The sequence below is a fragment of the Genypterus blacodes genome, unplaced genomic scaffold, assembly GCF_046128005.1.
Source record: "Genypterus blacodes isolate CSIRO-AG114 ecotype Tasmania unplaced genomic scaffold, CSIRO-AGI_Gbla_v1 ptg000062l_1, whole genome shotgun sequence".
In the NCBI taxonomy this organism is placed as follows: Eukaryota; Metazoa; Chordata; class Actinopteri; order Ophidiiformes; family Ophidiidae; genus Genypterus; species Genypterus blacodes.
Window position 1 is genome coordinate 742,168 of NW_027466874.1, and position 22,417 is coordinate 764,584.

At 45.6% G+C, this 22,417-nt stretch overlaps 1 protein-coding gene across 1 annotated transcript in view; it reads left to right on the forward strand.

Annotated features, from left to right (window-relative positions):
- exoc2 (exocyst complex component 2) overlaps positions 1-21,451 on the forward strand; it is a 39,806-nt gene extending 18,355 nt beyond the window's left edge. The window contains exons 7-28 of the mRNA XM_076154484.1: positions 2,910-2,990; positions 4,364-4,509; positions 4,954-5,035; positions 5,141-5,243; positions 7,420-7,538; positions 11,762-11,881; positions 12,372-12,496; positions 13,034-13,102; positions 13,186-13,343; positions 13,431-13,552; positions 14,040-14,101; positions 14,491-14,571; positions 14,776-14,835; positions 15,477-15,538; positions 15,641-15,707; positions 16,480-16,596; positions 17,340-17,481; positions 18,855-18,910; positions 19,047-19,169; positions 20,311-20,372; positions 20,841-20,900; positions 21,150-21,451. Of these exons, the coding sequence (XP_076010599.1) occupies positions 2,910-2,990; positions 4,364-4,509; positions 4,954-5,035; positions 5,141-5,243; positions 7,420-7,538; positions 11,762-11,881; positions 12,372-12,496; positions 13,034-13,102; positions 13,186-13,343; positions 13,431-13,552; positions 14,040-14,101; positions 14,491-14,571; positions 14,776-14,835; positions 15,477-15,538; positions 15,641-15,707; positions 16,480-16,596; positions 17,340-17,481; positions 18,855-18,910; positions 19,047-19,169; positions 20,311-20,372; positions 20,841-20,900; positions 21,150-21,243 (2,111 nt within the window). The 3' untranslated portion in view covers positions 21,244-21,451. The remainder of the gene's footprint in view (positions 1-2,909; positions 2,991-4,363; positions 4,510-4,953; positions 5,036-5,140; positions 5,244-7,419; positions 7,539-11,761; positions 11,882-12,371; positions 12,497-13,033; positions 13,103-13,185; positions 13,344-13,430; positions 13,553-14,039; positions 14,102-14,490; positions 14,572-14,775; positions 14,836-15,476; positions 15,539-15,640; positions 15,708-16,479; positions 16,597-17,339; positions 17,482-18,854; positions 18,911-19,046; positions 19,170-20,310; positions 20,373-20,840; positions 20,901-21,149) is intronic.
- Positions 21,452-22,417: the final 966 nt, after the last annotated feature.

Sequence of the window (22,417 nt, forward strand, 5' to 3'; positions counted from 1 at the left end):
TACCGGCTGAGTTTAGTCGCGTGTTTGAGGCCGTTGCTTCTGCAGACCACAAATCTTGTTAATATCAGTGCTGTTTTGCTTCTTATTCACTACTGTCGGGCTTTGGCAGTTGGGGAGAAATGGAAAGAGAACTCTAGCCTCTGGTCAGGGTCTGTATTCTTGAAGCAATTATCGACATGTATCCCAATTATGTCACTGAGATATTTGCCGTTAGCTTTCTCGCTATGTGCTGTAATGACAGTAAGCTCTTGTCAAATCAATGATGTTTGGGTACAATTACGCCCTGCGTGTCTGCAACATTCTCTCAGCTACTTGGCTTTATGTGGTGAGCTGTGCACCAGCTGATGTTTCAGGGTCAAATGTCAAACATAGGAAACACTTTCTGAGGCAACAGTGAACATATTTGTATCTCACTGAACTGTAAAGTTCATGTAAAGGAGCTTTTAGAGTTCTTTGCAGATACATTAACTGAAAATCATGGGATTTTCAATATTGGTGCTTGCCAGGCCATGATAGGCCAAACACACCAGCTGAGTGTTATGTAATATAGAGTGCTGGGGTACAAAGGGACGAGAATTGGGAGCCACATTTCTCGACTTGAATCCCTGTTACCTTTGTCAGGTGGGCTAGCAACAAGGGGCTAGGAATAGGAACACGGAGCAAGTGCTTCTGTAAACTCACCATGGGAGCCACTGCAGAGTGGTGAAAGAGGTGCAACAGGGGGGGGAGGTTTGGTCATGAGGGTCTTCTGAGACACGACCGCCTTGGCAGATTGGATGACTGACAGCCCGTCAGAGAGGCCAGGGCCATTGCTACGAAAATGTTGAAATTTGAGTTTTTTTTCATTGTTTTGTGTGAAGGAAGTCTCCCGGTGATGCAGGAAACGGCACAGCTACTGTGTTCCAAAAATGCCATATTCCCAGGGCCTATTCTTCACCCCCCCGCCCCCCAGCAGCCCCGCAGGAGTCAAAACATCTCCCACTTTAGAATCAGGGAAACTGTATTTTTATTCTTATTCATATTTCTTTCCTCAATGCTTCCAGGAAGTGAAGCCGGAGCTGCAGCTCTTCCTCAGGTCCTGGCTCTGTGCGTTATCCGGGACCTGACCCCCATGTTTAGGTTAGCGGTGACGTCATCGCCCTTTCAGTGTGTGACAGAGGCAGAGGACACACAGCTGGCAAAGGGGCAAAAGGTGGGGGGGTGGGGGTGAGACGAGAAGCAGACCTGGCGTGCGTGCGTGTGTGTGTGTGTGTGTGTGTGTATGTGTGTGTGTGTGTGTGTGTGTGTGTGTGTGTGTCTCCCTGTGTGTTCAGCCCTATTAAACCTTTATTCTCTCTTCTATTTACACACCAACATCTCTGCCTACGTCTTCACCTGCATCTGCTCTTTGTCCTGACTGCTGTCCTCTAGTTTTAGGATCTTTACCGTATTTGAGTGGAGAATTGACCATCGTGGTTATCTGTAGTTAAAGGCAGTTTTGACAAGAAAGCAGGCCTGTACAGAGGGTTGAAAGAGGACAGGTCAGCCCCTCCTCTACCTTCAGTAAAGACACAGAGCTGAACCTTCTGTCTCTGCTTCTGATTCTTTGTTTGTGTTAAAGCCACAGTATGTTATATTGTTAACCTCATAATTCAACTTATATAAGTGAAAGTATAGTGCTGAAGCTTGATCTGCTTAGCGATGCTCAGTCGGCCCTCTCTCAGGTGGTTTCCCCTGTAATGGAAACAACACTGGAGCCATGCAGAGAGCTGGTGGTTACATACGGCTCATATCTGAAGCTTCTAGCCACGGTGGACCGTACTGCAGGGTCACAACCGAGCAGCGGCTTGAGGTGCACAAAAGGGGCAGCAGTGTCCATACTGATTAGGCAGTGGTATGTTTGAACAGCGTGTTTGAGGAATACCTCAGCCTCTGCCTTGAGGCTTCTGTCTGTCAGAACGGACCCACATATTTATTTACAGAACTCTCCCCCTTCATGTTGCCTCCCGCTCCTTCAGCTGTGTCCAGGCTTTTGCGAGCAGCCATGATGTGAGGTGGAGGAGGAGGAAAGTGGAGAGAAGAGCAATGAGAGGATCGTTGTCATATTTCTCTTTGTTCATGTTTCTGTTTCTTGTGTGCTCGTTGCATATTTGAATCCCTCCAGAAGTATGCATGAGAAGCTCTCCTAAACCTTCTCCACTCTGTCAATAAACCCACCCTGCACCTCTCAGCACCCAGCTGCCCACTACTGCACACCATTTATTTATTCATCGGGGTAGCCACACCACTCTCTCCCCCTCTGTCTCTCCCTCATTCCCTCTATTTAAACTCCCTCTCCCGCGTAAAGCTTTTCATGCTAAGTGATGGCGAGGGGCCATCTCAGAGTTCCTCCCTCCTCCTCCTCCTCCTCCCCCCTGAGCAGCAGTCATTTTTGGCATCCAGGCCCGGGCTCTCGTCTCCAAAATATTATTTTTCAGGCAAATGAAACATTTTGGATTTGCGTTACCTCCGGGTCAAAGGGCTCCAAATGTCCCAAGACCTCAAAGCTGCACGGCAACTGGTAATGGCTTCGGTTAGGTGAACTGGTCAGAGGACAAGGTCAGGCCCTCTCTCGCGTGGGAAACAGCACGAGGGGGGTGGGGTTCAACGGCAGTATCTGCGGGCGGAGAACGGGGGAGGTTATCTCCCATCTACCACTGGGGCAGGGCCTGTTTATTGTTTTACCTTCGGTTCCTGAAATTGAAAATGTTCTGGACACTTGGGATCGCACGTTGCTCGGTGTTGAGACCCTAAAATGGTTCCTATTTTGGTTCCGCGCTTTTTGCCATGTTTATTTTTGCACTCGTGACTCATCGTGTCTTATTTCACCACATGTGCGTGTCCCAAGCCTTCACAATATGAATTAATTCTGTCTTTTCTTTGTTTTGCAGCCATCCACCAGAGGCTGGAGTCTGACGGAACAGAGAAGGTCGGGGGATCTATGACCCAGCGTCTAGAAAATATCCTCAACAGTAAGCAACCATTCATTTCAGAGTCTTACCCCCCTAAAAAGCAGCAAGCATCTTACTTTCACATCTCACATCAATGAAGAACTGTTCAATGATATCTTGTTTTGTTCTTGCAAGAACTTATAATACAGTAGTATAATACAACTTAATTAATCCCTCTTGTTTTTGCTCTAACGACTCTTTGCCAAACTTTAATCTTTCATTGCTGCGCCTCTGTGTTCCGCTCCAGTGTGCAGTGTGAATGTGGTGACCTGTTCAAATGGGCATGCAAAACGTTCTATGCTGCTTCTACGCTGTGTATCCAGGCAGTGTGAAACGGGCCTGAGCTGTTGAAAATCAATTCAGTCGGCTCCAAAAACAAAAGTTAGGTCAGGACCTGAATGCAGCTTTAATGTCTGAAGCATTTGCTCTTTTTTTCCAAATTAACTTTAAGAAGTTTGACAGCTAAAACTGTTAAATTCATAATCAATATTAATCAATCATAGCCGCTGCAGTTTTCAGTATGTACAGTCGAAATTTCAGTTCAGACCCAGAGGTCCGTTTGGCTCCGATTTTGTTTCTTTTCCCCAATAAATATGAGCTGCAAACACATGAACCACATAAGGAGTATTTGCATATTGTGCCGGTACAGAGGAGCTCTAGTGAAAGTGATCATGTGAAGAAATTCCAAACAATCTTAAAGCACACTCACACACCACTCAAACATCAAACACATTATACATGTTCAGCCATCTTTGTAAATCCCTCAGCAGATCCTGTGTTCCCGCTCTCTCATCTCATCCATGATAATGTGACTCCTCTAATGGAGGGTCAATAAGCGGCTCCTTTTCCCGGAGTCTAGAGTAAATAAACCTCCCAGCCGGACGTAGCTTTCATCCCCGCAGCTCCACACTCGCGGGCCCACAGCCCCTCTATTCACCCTCTACCCCACACATCCAATGCGTCAAACGCCGTTCTAATCAGCCAATCGCAGAACGACCTTGAAAAAAAATGTCAACTTCATGACACCTCATCAGTCGGAGCACAGACTGGGGAGTGAGGAATGTGAAATATTCGGGATCGGGGAAGGTGGGGCGCTTTTTATTAAAAGAGGTTGACATGGTGGAGTGTGTTCTTGCATCGGAGGCCACCCACAGAGCCGGGCTGAGACGTGTGTAGGATCCACTGAGCTGGGGTGAGAGATAGTTGTCGCTCTCTGTGTGTAGCTCTGGTTCTCTGTCATCTCTGTCAGAAGGTACATAGAGCAGTGAGAAAAGCAGATACGCAGCAGCGGCGGCGGCGAGAGGGAAATGTGGTGTCAGCGTTTATTTATACAGTATCTCCATTTCTAATTTTCTCCTGCCTCTTAACTCTTTCTCCCTGCCTCCTGTTTGTAGGAGCGAGCGATACTGCAGATACTCTTTTCCAGGAGGTCTTGGGGCGAAAAGACAAAGCTGACTCCACACGCAACGCTCTCAACGTCCTGCAGCGTTTCAAGTTCCTCTTCAACCTGCCGCTCAACATCGAACGGAACATCCAGAAGGTGCGCTGTGACCCGTGTGTGCAGTCAGGTGGTGCCTTTACAATCAGCACTCAAGAGGGCACAGAAACTTACAAACCGGGGAAGAAAGAGGGGAAATTTTAATAATAATGGGCCCAATTAAAAGAAGAAGAAGGAGAGTTTAGTTGTTGGTGTTGGAGTGAGTCACAGAGCATTGAAGCACTTAAATATCACGTAACTGCAAATTGTAGTTTGCAAAAAGTATAGTTCTTAAAAGCTAACAATTAAAACAATATCATCATTGTCAGTCCTGAAAAAGTCTGCTGACACTGGTCCAACCTATAATTAACTTCAAAATAAAAGTGGCTAAATAGTGTGTTCAAGGAATGACATCACCAGAGGATCACTACATGATGGCCAATGTCGTATCTGTGTTTTGGTTTGTTTTCGTTGAGACGTGTGACAGATTTGTTTCCCCTCCTTCAGGGTGATTACGATGTGGTGATCAATGACTACGAAAAAGCCAAATCTCTTTTTGGCAACACGGAGGTCCCCGTCTTCAAGAAAGGTAAGTTTATTATTTTATCCTGTATGTTTTTTATGGATCCGGTGGCTGATGACATTGTTTAAAGGTGAACAGCTGTGTGAAGTGTGTGTGTTTTCTCCTGTGCAGTGTATGCCGAGGTAGAGACGAGGATCGGCGCCCTGAGGAGCCTCTTACTGGAGAAGCTGCTGCAGACGCCATCAACTCTGCACGACCAGAAGAGATACATCAGGTACGCCGCACGCCGCACTGTTGCTTCTTTCTACTTGTTTTACTAATTTACACGTACGTGACTCAAAAAGGCAGTTTTCACCCGGATTTTATATTTCTGTGCACCTAGAAATGGTTGTGTGCTGCTTAGTGAAGCTGCTGCTGAGTAGAATAATAATAGAATAGGCTTTAAAATAATGAACAATAAGAATACAAGTCACTCATTTTATTCCACTGATTCTCACCACTTTTTAATATTAACATATTATTGTATTTTTCCTGAAAATCAAAAGCAGAAAATAAGGATATTTTTCCACACTGAGATTTAAGGAAAAATGCATTAAAACCATATAGGTGTACGTAACTCTAAAGTTTCAGCGGTTCTCAGCGTGTTCTTAAGTCGTAGCGTTAGACGAGTCCTCCCACAAACCTTTGTCACTCTGGCTTTGGTTTGTTTTTAGTCAGTCCTTGCCGCCGTTACCTGAACTCTGTCCTCTTTCCTCTTTTTTCCGTTTCACTTCTCTCTGCTTTCTGTTGTCCCGCTCTCTCTTTCTGTTTCTGCTACTTTCTCTTCCTGGTCTTTTTATTCCCCTCTTTTTTTTTCCCCCCTCCATCCCTTCATCCATCTGTCCGTTCATACTTGTGGTCTCCCCTGGTTTGTTATTGTTGAGACCAACCTGTCAGGCTCACAGGGACCAGCTCTCCACCACACGGCAGCATCTTTCATCCAGCCGCATTAGGCTCGGCTCTGATCGCCCACTCAGCTCCTGTTTACTCTCCACATGCAGGGTGGGAACGTTGTGTCTTTGCGCGTGCACGTATGCGACCGTGTTTGTGTACGCATCGCGTTTCTGTGCCTGTGAAGCTGAAACTTTTGAAAGATGGCACCTAATGAGAAACAAATGGGAGGAGAGTTCAAAGGATGACAGCAGAGGGAGCCAGGCCACAGGCCAGGGAGTGACTCATCCCACATCCCACAGGTCACTGAGAGATGCCCAGAATATAAACGTCTGCCAGAGCCATGATTATGGAGAACAGGGAGAAGGAGTGTTTGTGGTCTGCTGGCAAAGAGCATGAGAAAATACCCCTTCTTTTCTGATTTAGAGTGTTCATTTGACAGACTTTTGTACTAAAAATTCTCAAGAGGGCCAACAGGCAAATAAGCGCTGGGTCAGAATAGATACAGATTTGCTTTATTGATCCTAAACTGGGGAATTGTTCTGTCACTGCAGCATTACAGTAAAACACGCTAGAATAAATGAAAACACAACATAATAAATTGAATAAAGTACTAAAATTGCAAAATATTGATGAAAGGGCAGAAAGAGTGGATGTGACCTAAACAAAGACCATGGGGCAGAGTGTTCTCTATAAGTGAACACATGTGCTGTAATGTCCAAATCCACCACATCAACAGAATTGGTAAACAAAAATACAGTTAATTTGAATTACTACAGAATGTCTCCATCATAAATGTGTACGTAGCCAGGACTCAGGATGAGATGCTACATCACTGAACTACTGGAGGGCTTTTATTGTGAAGCATCAGCAGGAAGTGTTTAGTTTGACCTAAAGTGACTCAAAGCAGCAGCGGTCTCTAATGGGGCTGAGTCTGAGCCGGCGGCATGCTTCTTTTTCCATGACACTCGGTGCCAAGCTGAGGCTGAGAGCCCAAGATTGCAGAGGAGGTGCAGGCACTCGCTGGTCAGAAAACACAGAGATACATCTCTCCAATGTTTTCTAAACTAACATGAGCATTTGGCAAACATAGAATCCATCAAGCGGTTTGAAAGTTAACCATCCACTCTGATTGAAAAGTGTTAAGCTTCTCCACAGTGCAGCTTGTCGGACATTGTATGTTTTCAAATCAAATCAAATCCTAGAATTCATCAGCTGTGTAAAAACTGCATTGGATTGATAAGTGGGTGGAATCACAGAGGAGACTTAATTGACTCCCTCCTCCATACCTGCTGCACCCCTGCCTGCCTCCACAGCTCCTCCCACCTCACAACATGTGACTACATTGACTGAATGAGGCACTGAGCCCCCTTGTGGTGAATGTTGGTACTTTCAGGGCGGCTGGAAGGTTTTTTTCAGTTCAGTTCAGTTTCTATCAGTAGGAGGCGCTACAAAGACTCAACCAATCTATCAGAATGTGTGTATGAGTGTATTGGTTGATGTATGTTGTGTTTGTGTAGGTACCTGTCTGACCTGCACGCTCCAGGAGACCCGGCCTGGCAGTGCATCTACGCCCAGCACAAGTGGATCCTGCAGCTGATGCAGAACTGCAGGGAGGAGTTCATCAATGAGCAGAGAGGTGACTAACACACACACACACACACACACACACACACACACACACACACACACACCAAAAAAGTCCCTGTTTAGCATTTCCAATCATATCAGGCTGGTTCTTGTCATGTGAATCAGATGGTGATTTTGTCATACCAGTACTGAACCTATACTTTCCCCCATCCCCCCCTCGTCTCCATCTCTCTCTCTCTCTCTCTCTCTCTCTCTCTCTGTCCCTCTCTCCCTTTCACTCGCCCCCTCCCCTGTTCTGCTAGGGGCCTGCATGTTTATTTTTGCATGAATGTATGAATAAGATGAAAGCGAGGGAGCGCTGGCTTTGGATTCGGGTTTCAGGGCCTGACATGTTACCATATACACACACACACACACACATACACACAGTTTCACAGATGGATTGGAACAATTAACCCCAATTAAGCTGTTCCTCTGTTAGATCAGCCAGCAGAAAAATGTGGATGTGAAACCGTCCGCTCAGGAAGAGCAGCGATCCGACAACCACACTTACATACGCACACGCACACGCACACGCAGCCCTATATATACCCCGTACTTACACAAATGCACACACAAATACATCCAGAGTGCATTGTGAGTGGGTGGCTGCTTCACACAGAGCGGCTGGAACGTAAACATGTCTAAGGCTAAGGGTAACAGTGGTTTCCGGGGCTCAGCTTGATGGATCTGGAGCAGCTCTGGCCGGAGCAGCTCTGGCTGGAGCAGCTCTGGCTGCCTCTCCACATCGTGATTATCATGTCGGGGATGGCCCCTCGCTGTCCACGAATGCATTCCACGCCGCAGCAACACGTGGCAGCGAGGGAGATTTTCACACAAACCCTCTATTCTGACAATTGCCGGTGTGGAAAACTGCACAAATGCAGCGACACACAACCCCTCCCTTTCTCTGTGTTTAACTCTGTACTTCTGCCACAGCTGCCTCACGTCTCCACTCCTGTTACAGGAGAGCCTCTCTGTCCTCACCTCCTCCCATCTCTAACACACACACACACGCACACGCACACACACACACACACACACACACACACACACACACACACACACACACACACACACACACAACACAACCTTCAGTCACAAAGACAATTCAAAGGCTTTAAAACACTTTTACACATCAAATCATTTAAAAGACAATTAAAAAGAAAGATGGAAAAAACAATACCAATCAATCAGAGACTAAAGTTCCTGTGTGGCTCGTGCATGAATGAATGAGAATGTTTTAAGCCTTAATGTAGAATAATCTGAATTGTGAAATGTGTTTTTAATATAAATTGAAGCACATGATTATGAGTAAATTAGCGGAAAATGAAGAATATTAATTACACACACGCACACATGCACAACAAACTCTTCATTTTATCAGCTCTTTTTGACACGATTTTGGATCTTAATACACATCAATTTAAATAACTAGATGAAGGAAAATCTGTCTGAGATTATTTGAACCTGTCGCTTTCACAGATCCTGTTTCTTTGAAGAATCAAACAAAATGAGACAGAGTCAATGTGTCTTATTTCTGCTGTACGAGGTGCAGTTACACACACCTGTGTTGCCTCTATGTAGTTGTAGGTGTGCTTTGAGTCCACAGTAGTAATCCTACATTGTCACAAAGGAAAAGAAATTCTCCAAAAAGTAATTTAGTACTTCAGTCATGCTGCACGTTACTCTCCAGCTTAAAGCCGTGATGTGAACACCAACACCATGATGTGATGCTGCTCTGTCTGTGGCAGAATGAACTACTATGTATATCACCATCAATCCATACAGAAACAAAAGATTCTGGTCATATTTTCTGGCCGTATTATGCAGCTGTTCTCTAAAACTCAGCATAAGGGACAAGTATAAAGCCTCCATTGCGAGTGAAATGACATGATAAGATAGAAATGTATTGCAGCACTCATACTCATACACACACACCTGGTAGCTATTTGTCACACCCTCTTCCACGCTCGCTCTCATCATCTGCCAAATGTGAAACTGACACGTCCTGAAACATCCCTCAGCCAGAGCAGCCTGTGCACATCCACCATCACCAAACCACATCCACCCGCCCCCGCACCCCCCCTCCCCTCCCAGCCAGCGTGCTCCCCTCACTGGGACCCCACCACCATCCTCTCACCTCTTCCTCCTGGCCTCACGCTGGCTTCAGACTCTCATGCGTCGCACGTGGCGCGGATAATCACTGCATCATCTGCGTAACTGATGTCACTTTGTGCTTCACGCTATGTTGTGTTCCAGTCCACACCATGAGGGTCAAAGGTCGCAGCGAAATAGTTATGATTCTGTTAATTACCCTTTAAATTGCCTTAAACGTGAATCGGGCCCATCCGTCTTTGTTGAAACAAAAAACCCCCGGAGCCTGAGTTTCCCCTGCGAGCGAGCGAAGCGGCGCAAGTTGCTTCCGTATGTCTAAACACTCGCCGCCGCGGCCCGGCGCTGCAATCTGACTCTGCCCAATTCAATTACGAGCCGCGGCGCTCTTTATTTCCTGAGCGGCGCTTCTTCTGCCAGTGTCAATACAATTAGCGAGAAATTTTGTTCGTAGGAAAATAGGTTTGTCAGTGAACGATTACAGAGCTCCCAGTGTTCCCGCGCTGCACCGGCAAACATGCGGTTGTGATTTTTGTCTCGGCGGATCAAACTCCGGGGAGGGACCGACGTGTTAATTCGCGCACTTCAATTAGGGCGCGTGTGTGTTAGCGTGTGTGTGTGGGGGGGGGCTAGTGAAGACTCATTGTTTTCAGTTTTCATTATCAAGTTTCACACAGATTTTAGAACAAGCCTCTCGTTTTAAAAGTGAAATTCGGGCTATTTCTGCCTATTTTTGATGCAGTTTTACTGAAAATCCTTATTTATTTAGGAAACTGACGAGCTTCTCTGTCAGATTCTGCTGTTTACTACAACAAGATCTCACTGCAGTTTACTGTAAACGTTCTGATGTCAAGAGCAGCTCAGAATATGTAAACAAGCAGCTGGCTTTACTTTTTAATCCGGTTTTGAAATGTAAGAAATAGATGGTTGTGTGTGTGTGTGTGTGTGTGTGTGTGTGGTCAGGGTTCGTGACCCTTTGGAGAACAGGAAATCATCCAAGCTGCAGAGATGCTTCAGACCTGAGGAGGAAGTGAGCAGAGCTGGTACACACTTAGACACACACACATACAAATACACATCAAGAAGTTCCTATATTCTAATCTTCAGACTTCTCAGCATACCAGAAATCCTGGCAGTCACACACACACACACACGCTAAGGGTTCACTTGACACCTGGATCAACAGCAGCTCTCATCCTCATAAAAGGAGGAAAACATCACTCAGAGCTCAGCCTCCATGTGGTGTGTGTGTGTGCGTGCGTGTGCGTGTGTGTTTGTGTGCACGTGTTCCAGCTTTGTGTGTTTACCAGTTAATCTGACTCAGTTTAGAATTTCCTTACATTTGGAGCCTGGATCGCTCTGTTGTGTGTCGGCTCGACCACGTTTGCTTTCCTGTCGGGGGATTTCTCAGCAGCTCACTCTCTCACACACAGAGAGAGTGTGTGTTTGCGCGCCGGTGACTCACAGGCGCGAGAGTGTGTGTGTGACACATGTTTTGGAAATGTGGCCATTCTTCTCCCTTCGTTTAGACAAACTACATGTAGGCGTCGTGCACAGTTGCAGGAACTTCTCGCAAGATACATTTTCAGCGTAGTAAAAAGTCATATCTCCGCTCTGCGCTTCACTATTTTACTTTCATTTCTAATTTGAACTCTCATAATTTCCGCAACACATAAATGCATCTCACGAATGTAGCACACTTAACTTATGTCAATAGCTGCAGAAGCACCCGATTGCTTGTCCTTGCTGTACAGCTCCCCGTCGCCATCTAGTGGAGGTTAGCCTCTCGAGCTGCAGATTAGGATGAGCTGTAACCGAGCCTGCAGTTTGGCCTTCGTAAACCCGCTTCACCCCAGATCTCCCAAAGCACACAGCTCTCTTTCCTCACCCTGCAAACAACGGGGCGTTCTCCCCAGCTCCGGGTGAGACGGATCAAAACACAAATAAAGAAACGGCGAGGGGGCAGCGGAGGATTGTTTGGTGTGAAAGCCTGCTTGGCTTATTGAGGAATGTGGAATTATGAAAATGGTTGATTTGATTATTTGATATCTGAAGTGTGTGTTTGTCTTTTCCTTTTTGGAGTTCCATTCTCATCTCTCGCTCTCTCCCGTCTCTCAGTGGGCGCCGGAGCCGTCGCTCTGGACCTGGAGGGGGATGCGCGTCCGTCGGCCCTCAGCAGGCTCGGCCACACCGCCTCTCTGAAGAGGGGGGGCAGCCTGCGCACGCCAAGACCCAGCAGTAAGTGTCCCTCCACACTCACACACACACACACACACACACACACACACACACACACACACACACACACCTGTGGCCTTCTGCTTTACTGCACATATGCTTTGATCTTGTGTAATAACTTTGACAATCCATTGTGTTCTTATCAAAGTCACAGCAGTGTCATGTCAGTCATTTTATTGGTTGATCTTTCTTACAGTACAAGCATGGTGTGAAGTTGGAAATTACACATTCGCACTATTTGGTCATTTAAAGTCAGCATTGTGTTTAACTTGTATTGTCTACAGAATGTTAGTGTAAGTGGTCAGTGAATGTTGACAAACTACTTTCAGAAACGGCATTATTTCGTCAAAAAAGACAAAGCTGATTGATCGAACTCTATGGAGACAAGCGGCACTTTTTCCTGAGAGTGCAGTAGCTACTAGAGAGATACATCAGCCTTTCCCCCAGGTCTTACCCTCTGTCTGTGTGTGTGTGTGTGTCCGTGTTCCAGACTGGCGCTTTGAAACCCCGCAGCAGGTTCAGTTCGTGGAGAAGCTGTCGGACGTGGTGATCGGTCAACTCCCCAACTTCTGGAAGCTTTGGATCTCTTATGTCAATGGAAGCCTCTTCAGCGAGGTTAGACTTTACTTTACACTCCAATCGAGACAACAAAGAGATTTTGTAATATTTCAAATGTCAGGTAAACACTGTAATGTGATTGGAATAGACTTAAATGGAAGTATGCTTACTCCAAATGACAGACGTTGATCATTATTATTACGTTGACACCTAAGCCTGCTTATCATCAACCGTCCTCATACTCTAATCTACATCTACATCCTATTAATTGCATCCATATATATGTCTTACTTTTATTTCCTTACTTTGACTTAAAGGTGACATTATTACTGAAAGTCATCAAACTAAATAAGACATGATGGTAACTACAGTTGGACCTGATGCGTTCTTGTAATGTAGAGAATCATTTTATGTTGGAAGGCCGTCGCTGTTCCAGAGCAGCTGGCGTTGCTGTTATTGTACGGCTCTGTGAAGGAGGACATGCTTCACTTGTTTTTAGGTTTTCTTCCACATAAAAGAGATGAAAGCGATGCACAGTGGCTTGATATTCAGACGCGTGGGCGCTAACTTTTGTTTCTTTTGTTTCCACTGCAGACCGGAGAGAAATCCGGACAGGTAGAAAAATCCAAGAAGAATGCCAGACAGAGGCAGAACGACTTTAAAGTAGGGGGCATCACTGCTGTTTCTCTGGACTTTACAGGCTTTAGAAAGCACACACACTCTCACCATGCTGTGTTTGTCTGCAGAGAATGATCGAGGAGTTGACCAACCGGCTGGTGAGGCTGGTGCGCGGCGCCCTGCTCTCCGCCACCTTGCCACGAGCGGAGCTGAGTCTCTACGGAGGCTGGGAGAACAAGACGGAGCTCACCGGGCCGTGGCTCACACAAGTCATACACACCGTCAGGTTCGGACCCCGGATAGTGTACATGTGTGAAATCCATATATGCAGGAGATGTTGCCTTCATGCCTTCCTCCTCCTCTTCCTCTTCAGGGGTTGTCATGAGGCGCTGTCCGCCCTGGAGATCCCAAACGATCTGCTGCAGGTGATCCAGGACCTGCTGCTGGACCTGAGGGTTCACTGCCTCATGGTCACGCTGCTGCACACGGCAGACGGTGAGAGAGGAGACGCCACAACTTATACTGCACACATTTAACTAACCAAAATGAAACGCTTTTGAAATAAGAATAATTGTAGTAAGACAGATAAAATAATAGCAAATGACAAATAAATAATACTAAATAGTAATAAGTCAATTTGTGATCATTCCCATCACATTCCCTTTGTGCCGGTGCTAACATGCAGCACATGTTGCTGGTGGGCAGTTGACCTTTAGCTGCTGAAACTCCCAATAAAGGAGAAAGTGTTACTAAAACCAGACAAGCTCGGTTTCACTTGCGGTCATTTGGAGAAGAGTGACTGGTTTTCTCTGAACACTGCTTCATAGTGACATGAAGATGTGGCCTCAAGAATTCAGAGTCCTTTTGTATTTCATTTTCAGTTTTCCTTCCGAGTTTTCACTTGTAATGGAGCCCTGAATGGACGTTACCCTGACTCAGTTGATTGTACTTCTGACTGATTCTCGTGCTTTCCCACACACAGATGTGAAGAGACTTGCTGAGAAGGAGGACTGGGTTGTAGATAACGAAGGGATCACAAGCTTGGTAAGGTCATAGTTTCGCATCAGGCCGCACTGTGTTTCATTACATATGAGACGGGCTCCTCAGAACCTCAGGCCGGGCACGTGTGACATGTTAAGGAAGTCAAACGATGACCACTACCAAGCTTTTACTGGTGCAATCCCAGTTCACAATTCATTCAGTGGTGACTTTCCCAAATTTCATGACTTTGTGGTCATTTCTGTCTGAACTCGGTCAAATTTTATTTATTTTTTCACATTCTGGAGACATCTGGCACCTGGACCCTTATGGATCTGGGGAAAACAATCCATGGCACATGTTGATTATGTGAAGTTATGAGTTCAGTTAAATGCAAGTATGTTCACCGTTGAGCCGCTTCTCCTGGTGTAATTTGTGTCTCTTGTGCGTTTCAGCCTTCACGGTTTGAACAGTGCATGATCCAGATGCTGCAGTCGCTCAAAGAGCCCCTGGAAACCAAACCTGGGGAAATTAACGTAAGATATTCACAAGCAGCTATTAGTCATATCAGGTTGATCAGTATCAGGGACTGTGTGACCAGATTCAGGTCAACATCATTCCTGAAAGGGCAAACAGACAGACAAAGCAGAGATAAGCAAACTGTAGCTGAACAATCATAGAAAACAAAAACAAACCCTCCGCTTTCTTTAACTGAGATTCTTCTGACTTTGTGTCCGCAGGTGCTTCAGCTGGATCAGGCGCAGGATCGAGCCTCAGAGCTCAGCGTGGACATCATGAAGGTCATTCTCATGTCGGCCTGGAGCCCAGACCAGATATTCTGTTTCAGTAGATATGGTTGTAAACTTAAGCAGGTTTAGGCGGAGTGGATTTGATGCCAGGGTTTGGTTTCATTTTAGAAGATATATATGATGCGAAAACATAACAAACACAGACAGAATACAAGGGTGGTAGTTACTGTCCTGTCCAGAGGAAGCATGAAAGCCAGCGTGGTAAAGCCTTTATCAGAGCATCAAGCTCCTCTGACCCAGGAATAGAGCTTCACAGAGAGGCAGGGCAGTAAACAGAGCTGCAGGTCTGCTCTCCTCTGAAGCCGACTCACATGTACACAAACACTGATATGAAAGCACTGAACACCTTTTATTGAGTCTGTCAGTCTTTCAGTTGTATTCTCAGTCTCAGTTTTGCTACTCAGGCTGAATAACCTCCCAGATTTATACACCTGAGTAAGGATGTATGCTTAATCAACGCTGACTGTCAGAATGAGCTCAGTTGAACAGGAAATATTCGGACAGTGTCATAAAGTCACATTTGTCCCTCTGGGCTTCAGCGGTGAAGCATTAAGTATTTGTGTTCTTTACACTGTTACACTGCAGTGTTTCCCTTATCGTACCTGACAGACGTGTTTGTGTGTTTAATACAGGTTTTCATTAATTGCTTGGAGCAGCTGAGCACAAAGACAGATGGAGACACTGAAACATCTCAGTAAGTATTTGGATTCCTGACTGCAGTTTCTCTTTCTGTCAGTATGTCATCTTGTATGTTGAAGTATGTAACCATGTGTGTGTCTCTGCTGTGTGCTGGCAGTATTTCAGTGGAACTGGCCTCTCCGGACCGGTTCTCCGCTGTTCAAGAAGGGTTCAGTCCAACGTCTGTAAGCCAACCCATTTCTTCATTATTTCTCTGAAAGTGTTGAGCATTAATATACCTGAAACATTTGGCGAGTGGCAGCGTCACCAAAGCGTAGGCTTTGTACTTCACATTCAAACCACAAATGTTATCAGGCTGTTTCCTGGTTGTGGACATGTAGCAGATACGTCCTCATTTCCTGTAAGTTGTTTGAGATGTTAGTGAAGGGGGTTAAATGCAGGGGAGGAGGAGGAGAAGGAGGGAGAGAAGGGTGCAGAGAGCTTCTGGTAAAGGGAAATGGAGCAAGCTGCAGGTGGGTTTTCCCCCAAACCTGTGATGTGTAGCCGTGGCGATGCACCCAGATTGCGGAGCGCAGCTTGACCGAGTTCACACTCATGATTCTGGTGATGTACACAGTTTGTTTGATGAGATTGCCAACTGGAAATCATCACATGTGGTCTGTGTGTAAATAGACGCTGGTGTGTTTACGTCACCTCAATAATGGTGTGTTGCTGTCAGTAGTTGTGACAAGTTCTTTCCATTTAAACATGAAAATACCTCACAGGAAGCATCAACACTGCAAATGCCTCTTTGTCAGATGTCTTGTCTCTGACTTTTTATTCTATATTTATGAGTATAATCCACGTGATCACATCATTTTTATTCTGTAGTTAACCTTCTTTGTGTACCTACAGAAGCATAAGATTAGAAAATATATATAATATATATATAATACCTAAAGACTTCCTCTGGGTGTGTTTGTACTTGTGTGTGTGCGTGCGTGCGTGTGTGTGTAGGAGCAGCGCCTCCTGATCCTCCTGAGTAACTGCCAGTACCTGGACAGACACACCTTCCTGAACCTGGCCCATCACTTTGAGAAGCACGGCTTCACGGGCACAGAGAAGATAACGCGGGTGAGCGAGCCAAAGAGGTGACACAGGCTCCTTCTGAGCAGAGCTGAGGCTTTGCTCCTCTCTGCAAAGGTTGCCGGTTTGGAAGCTCTGTGCCACACACACACACACTTGCATGTTATGACTAATAGTTGAATCACAAAGCAAATAAAAGGGTTCAGTTGGCCTTCCAGTAAGATCAGGTGAAGAACCGAAATGCATCAAGATGACAGAGATTAAACGCGACGTTATTCAACATGTATGTAATGATTCATGAGTGAACACTAAAGGAGCTGCATTGTCTGTCACAGTGTAACAGAAAGGTCTCTGGCGTGACTCAGAGTGTCAATAGTGCCATGTTACAGGAACATAAAGTTCAAATTGATCATATATAAAGAGACGTCATCAGTTGAAAGATAAGTGTGTTACTAGTGTTTATCTGAACACGTTATTGTAAAAAAATTGCTGTTGGAATGATGAAGGATTCTTGGTAAAACCTCGTCTGAGTAGATCTTGTTATACTGAACTCATTTTGTGTCAACGGGAGAACCTGCGCTCTAATTTTACTGCGTTTTCACTTACAGTTACTTACACACACCATCATGGTTCCACCCCTCAGCATGAATCTTATTAAAATGGCTTTATAGTTTGGTTTTGAGTTGCGAGAGAAAAGACTTATTCTAATCTCTGTTATATGTGAAACATTAAAAGCTAAAGCGTCTGTCTGCCTGTCTATCTCTCATGTCTGTCTGTCTGCGTGTGTCCAGGTGAGTGTGAACGCCGTGCGGGAGCTGGATCAGAAGCTCTTTGATGAATACATCGAGAGACGGGCCGACCCCATCGCCGGCTCTCTGGAGCCTGGGATCTACGCCGGATACTTTGACTGGAGAGACTGTCAGACTCCTACAGGTACTCAACTCCTGGACTCCCAGACCTGAATCTCAGCTGGGAAACACTTTCACTTGGTATTTTATGAGTTCACTGGGCTGTATTTTCATTTATGCCCAATCACTTGCGGAGGACTTCATCTGATTCATTTTATTCAATGATTTGTTGCATAATGAGCGCTACAAGACTGTGGAAAACATTTTGTATTGGTTTTAACAGAGATTGTAGAGCCGTATCAGTTCTAAATGAAAATACATGAATGATCACAGTATCATTATTTATATGCCGTCATCGAAAAAGCCAAAATTGTCTCGCGGGCCGGATCAAACGACCTTGCGGGCCAGAGGTCCCCCCCCCCCCTGCTTTAATGGCATGAGCTCGCTCGCTGAACTCATCTGTACACCTTCTTCATAGCTGTGTCTCATTGAGTAAGAAGGGGGAGGAGCTGAGAGAGCCCACAGCAACCATGATCGGTGCTGCTGTGTGTGTGTGTGTGTCAGGTCTTAAGTCTGTGGCTTTGCAATCACCAGGGAAATGATGGTTCAGGCCTCTCTCCTCCACCCTCTCAGCCTGAGGGTGCTTTGATTGCTCAATGTTATGAGATGCCAACTGTGTGTGTGTGTGTGTGTGTGTGTGTGTGTGTGTGTGTGGCTTTAAGCTCACCAGATGCTCTCCAAGCCCAGGTGAAACTTAAATGCGTATATGTGGTTTACCTTAGCACAGGATGTGAGGCAGCGCTCGAATGTGTGCAGGATCGCTGCGCTGACTTGAGTTCTCAGACGTGGCTGCAGGTCTGAAGCCTCCAAACGCAGCGAAAGTCGGGCCCTTCCGCTGGTTTGCCACTGTGGGCGTGTGTGTGTGTGTGTGTGCGTGTGTTCTCATGTTTTGGCCTTCATGTGAAAGAGGAACGTTTTGGACTGCTAGACCGCAGTTCTAGGATATGATACTTTCACTTGTCTTACTTTTAGTGGAACAATACTTGTAGGTGTGTGAGCGCTTCAAGAAATCACATAATCCACTTCCAGTCCTTCGGATCCGTGTGGGTCGAGTCGTTACTCTGCTAGACATCGCGCGTGTCTGATGTAATGTTTGTTTCTCAGGAGATGAGTGTTTACTTGCTTGGACGAGGATTATTATGGGATACACCGTGATTCCGTGCTGTGTATTTTGTACTTAATGCTGCACAAATCACTGAATGTACAAATATCACCATGGTAACATTATTACACAGTATGAGTGGAGTGCAAAGGATATTAAAGATATAAAGAAACCTTTGGTGTCGGGCCTAATAAACCATTCCGATGTACAAGTGATAATCAATAATTCAGGCAATAATTCAAAGGAGAATCACAGAACATGTCAGCTGTATTGATTGTTGCTCTCTGCCCCTTCAGGTGTGAGGAATTACCTCAAAGAAGCTCTGGTCAACATCATCGCAGTTCACGCTGAGGTACGACAATCAACATCAACGTTCATTAGTCTTCCTTTGTTCTTTGCACCTGCGAAGACGAGAGACATCTCAATACCTGAGTATATCTCATGCCCCCCTCCCCCTCTTCCTCCTCCTCCTCCTCTGTGCCTCGCAGGTCTTCACCGTCTCTAAGGATCTGGTTCCCAGGGTTCTTTCGAAAATCGTTGAGTCAGTTGCAGATGAGATGAGCCGTCTCATGCAATGCGTGTCGTCGTTCAGTAAGAACGGGGCCCTGCAGGTAAACGCTCATGCTCAGTTGGACACTCATAAGGAGACCCTGACTCATAATACGACCCCCAACTGTGGCTCTGGATGGGAATGTACCTGTTTGTTTCTAATAACACTACTGACAGCTCACAGTGAGCACATTAGCACGCGCGACTTTATCACATAAGTCTCGTCCTTGTCCGAGTCGTCACGCCATCGTCTTCACGTGACCACTCTGACATTTGCCAGGTTTCTGCTGATCGGTGTGTTTGCGTCCTCGGTCGCTCGACATCCACGCACATCTCTGTCACGTCATTGATGTTTCTGCTTACTTTGGTCTCTGGACTCCTGAACTCTGTGGTCCATTTTACACCCAAGCTACTTCTACACTGTCTGCATAGTTTTGGTTCCTTGGAGCTCAGCCTGGCGGTCAGCATCGCGCATAATACATTGTCTTCTCAGGAGACCTGCAGCGGTAAATGTGGAGCGGAGATCGCTCAGCATGTCCTGATTTAGCTGCTTAACCTTAAACTGAAAACAGAACTGAGAAACATCACACTTAGTAAAGAAGCCTGAAATGTGTCAGCTCGTAAAGTTTGGTTTGGCTCTTTTGTCCTCTCCTGTCAGTTTTCTTGTAAAGGAATTGTGACGCTCTATAGCCCAGCTAAACTTTACAGAGCTACTCTACCTCCTCATAGAGGGGCAAGGTCCACACTTTGCAGCAAGGAACCTGGAAGTCCCTTTCATCTTCTCCTTTTTATTGATTCTGCCTGGGGATCATTTATATTCTACACCCATAACAAATGCATCGAAAATCAATCTAATGTTTTTGAAATGTGATAGATGTTAAGTAGATGAGGTCGTCTGATCACAGGATATATATTCACACCTTTCATAAGCATGTGTTCTCCTCATGCGGTCACTGCTGTGACGCTGTTCACCTCCAGGAGTATGAAGCTGTTAACACAAAAACACAACTTCACTATGACAACGTTCAACAACGTTGGTGAACGATGGTGACGTTAACACGCGGGTGGATTTAATTCCACTGTACGCTTTGCATTAACACCTGGGTACTCTCAACCAATCAGGTTCATATGTGGGCTGATGTTGACACACATGAACACAAACCAACCAACTTAATGTCTTCTACTCTCCTGCATCGTCCTCAGGCTCGTCTGGAGCTCTGCTCTCTGAGAGACGCCATAGGTGCCTACCTCAACGCCGAGAGCAAGTGAGTGGCACACACACATGCAGAATAATGTGTATACACACACACACTCACACACACACACACACACACACACACAAACACACACACACACACACACACACACACACACACACACACACACACACACACACACACACACACACACACACACACACAGCATGTGCCCAGTGATTTATGGTACTGAATGTCACAGACATAAATCTTAGCAGTCACACATCCCTCAGTACGATCCCTATTTATGTCCCATGGTGGTTTAGGGAAAGGAAGTGAAAGTAATCTGGTTCTGCTGCCTGTGTGTGGGTGTGTGTGTGTGTGTGTGGGGAAGAGGGGCCCGGGGGGGGGGGGGAGTTACGCGGGCCCACATGTCTACGTTTTGCATGAATTCTTTGTTGTTCTCATTTTTTGGTTTTAATAGATGATGCGTTCATGTGCTGTTTGTAAAAGTTGTAACTTTGCGTGTCATTGTAGCGGCAGCTTCAAACTGGCCTTGGACGCGCTTCCCCCGCTGCACAGTGGAACAGATAAGAAGTGAGTCTGACACAACATACACACTGAAAATACTACAAAGGACTACAAAAGTACAAATTACTGAATTAGGATTTTCAGTGGAACTTTCTCAACCCCTGTTGTGTATTTTATATGTATTTGTGTGTGAGAACATGATGATATGTTGGTATATTTACTTTGTAATGTGTGGTCACAGGATGTTTGTTGCCGTTTGGGTCAGACATCTCATCTTTTTAAAGGTTTATTTGCCGTGTGTCCCTCTTTCTCCAGGTTAGTGGAGGAGCTGATGAACAAGTTTAAGAGCAGCATGCAGCTGCAGCTCACCTGCTTCCAGTCCTACTCTATGCAGCCTGTGAAGAGATGAAGACGAGGAAGATGTTGTCCTCCTCCACTGAATCTACTGTTGTACCATCTCACGCTCTTTATCTCCTCGTGTCCGTGTCATTCACACAGATCTCTGATCACTCCATCCTTTAGTCCTCACCTGGTGCAGCTTCCCTTTCTATGTTCACCAGATGGAACATGAGCTCAGTGTGAGTCCATCTCTCTGCTCTGTTCCCCTCCTGCATGAATCACGCTGCGTCATATTAATCTTATAACTGCCTGATTGTAAAGAGTCAGGCTGTGCAAATGTAACTTGCTTGTTTTGAGAAGGTTCTGGGTCAATCCCCTCAGAGACTCCCAGCCACTCGTCCGTCTCATCTGCTGCTCGTTGAAGATTGAAACTGATTGTTTATTTCCTCTGTGCCGTTCAATAATAAAACGAGAGAAAAGATTCCGTTTGCTTGTTTTGTTTGTATTTGAGCAGAGACTGGTGGCAGCCGGAAGGACCTGGGTTCAGACCCTGCACAGGTTTCCTCCAGGCGCTCCAGTTTGCTTCCATATATGCATGAATGAAGTAATGAAGTAAACTAAAGAAGGGATTGCGAACAGTCCCCAGAAATACAGTACATGCACCCTGACACTTCAGTTCTCATTTTTTTTTAATGAAGCAAACATTTTACATGACATTGCGCATACAATTGTAGGATATTTTGGAAATCATTTTTTATACAGAAAGAGGGGGAAGAGGAGAGAGAAAGAAAGAAGGAAGGCTGTATTATTATTACTATTGTTGTTGTTAAACTTTCTACGAAGACCCTGAGGTAGAATACAAGTAGATTGAAATTGCAATGATGTCATAGGGATATAGTTTTTACAGGATGATGTCAAACACCAATGTAGGCTCGTACAAATTGCATCATAGTCTGTAGTAAAGAGAAGGAGAGAAGAGAGAAACAAAACAAAAACAAAGAGAGGACATCCCACCCCGAAACCCATCCCTACCCCACATCCATACAACCCCGTCCTGGCCCGCCTGGGATATAAAATAAAATGAAAAAAATAAAAAGGAACTGTTCAGTGTTTTGGTAATCAGTCACTGGTTAGCCTGTTGATCTGTGAAGTAAGAGAGAAACGGTTGCCATCTCTGATAGAACTGATCAGTGTGGCTCCTCATAGTGTACTTGATTTTCTCGAAGTTTAAGAAAATACATTGT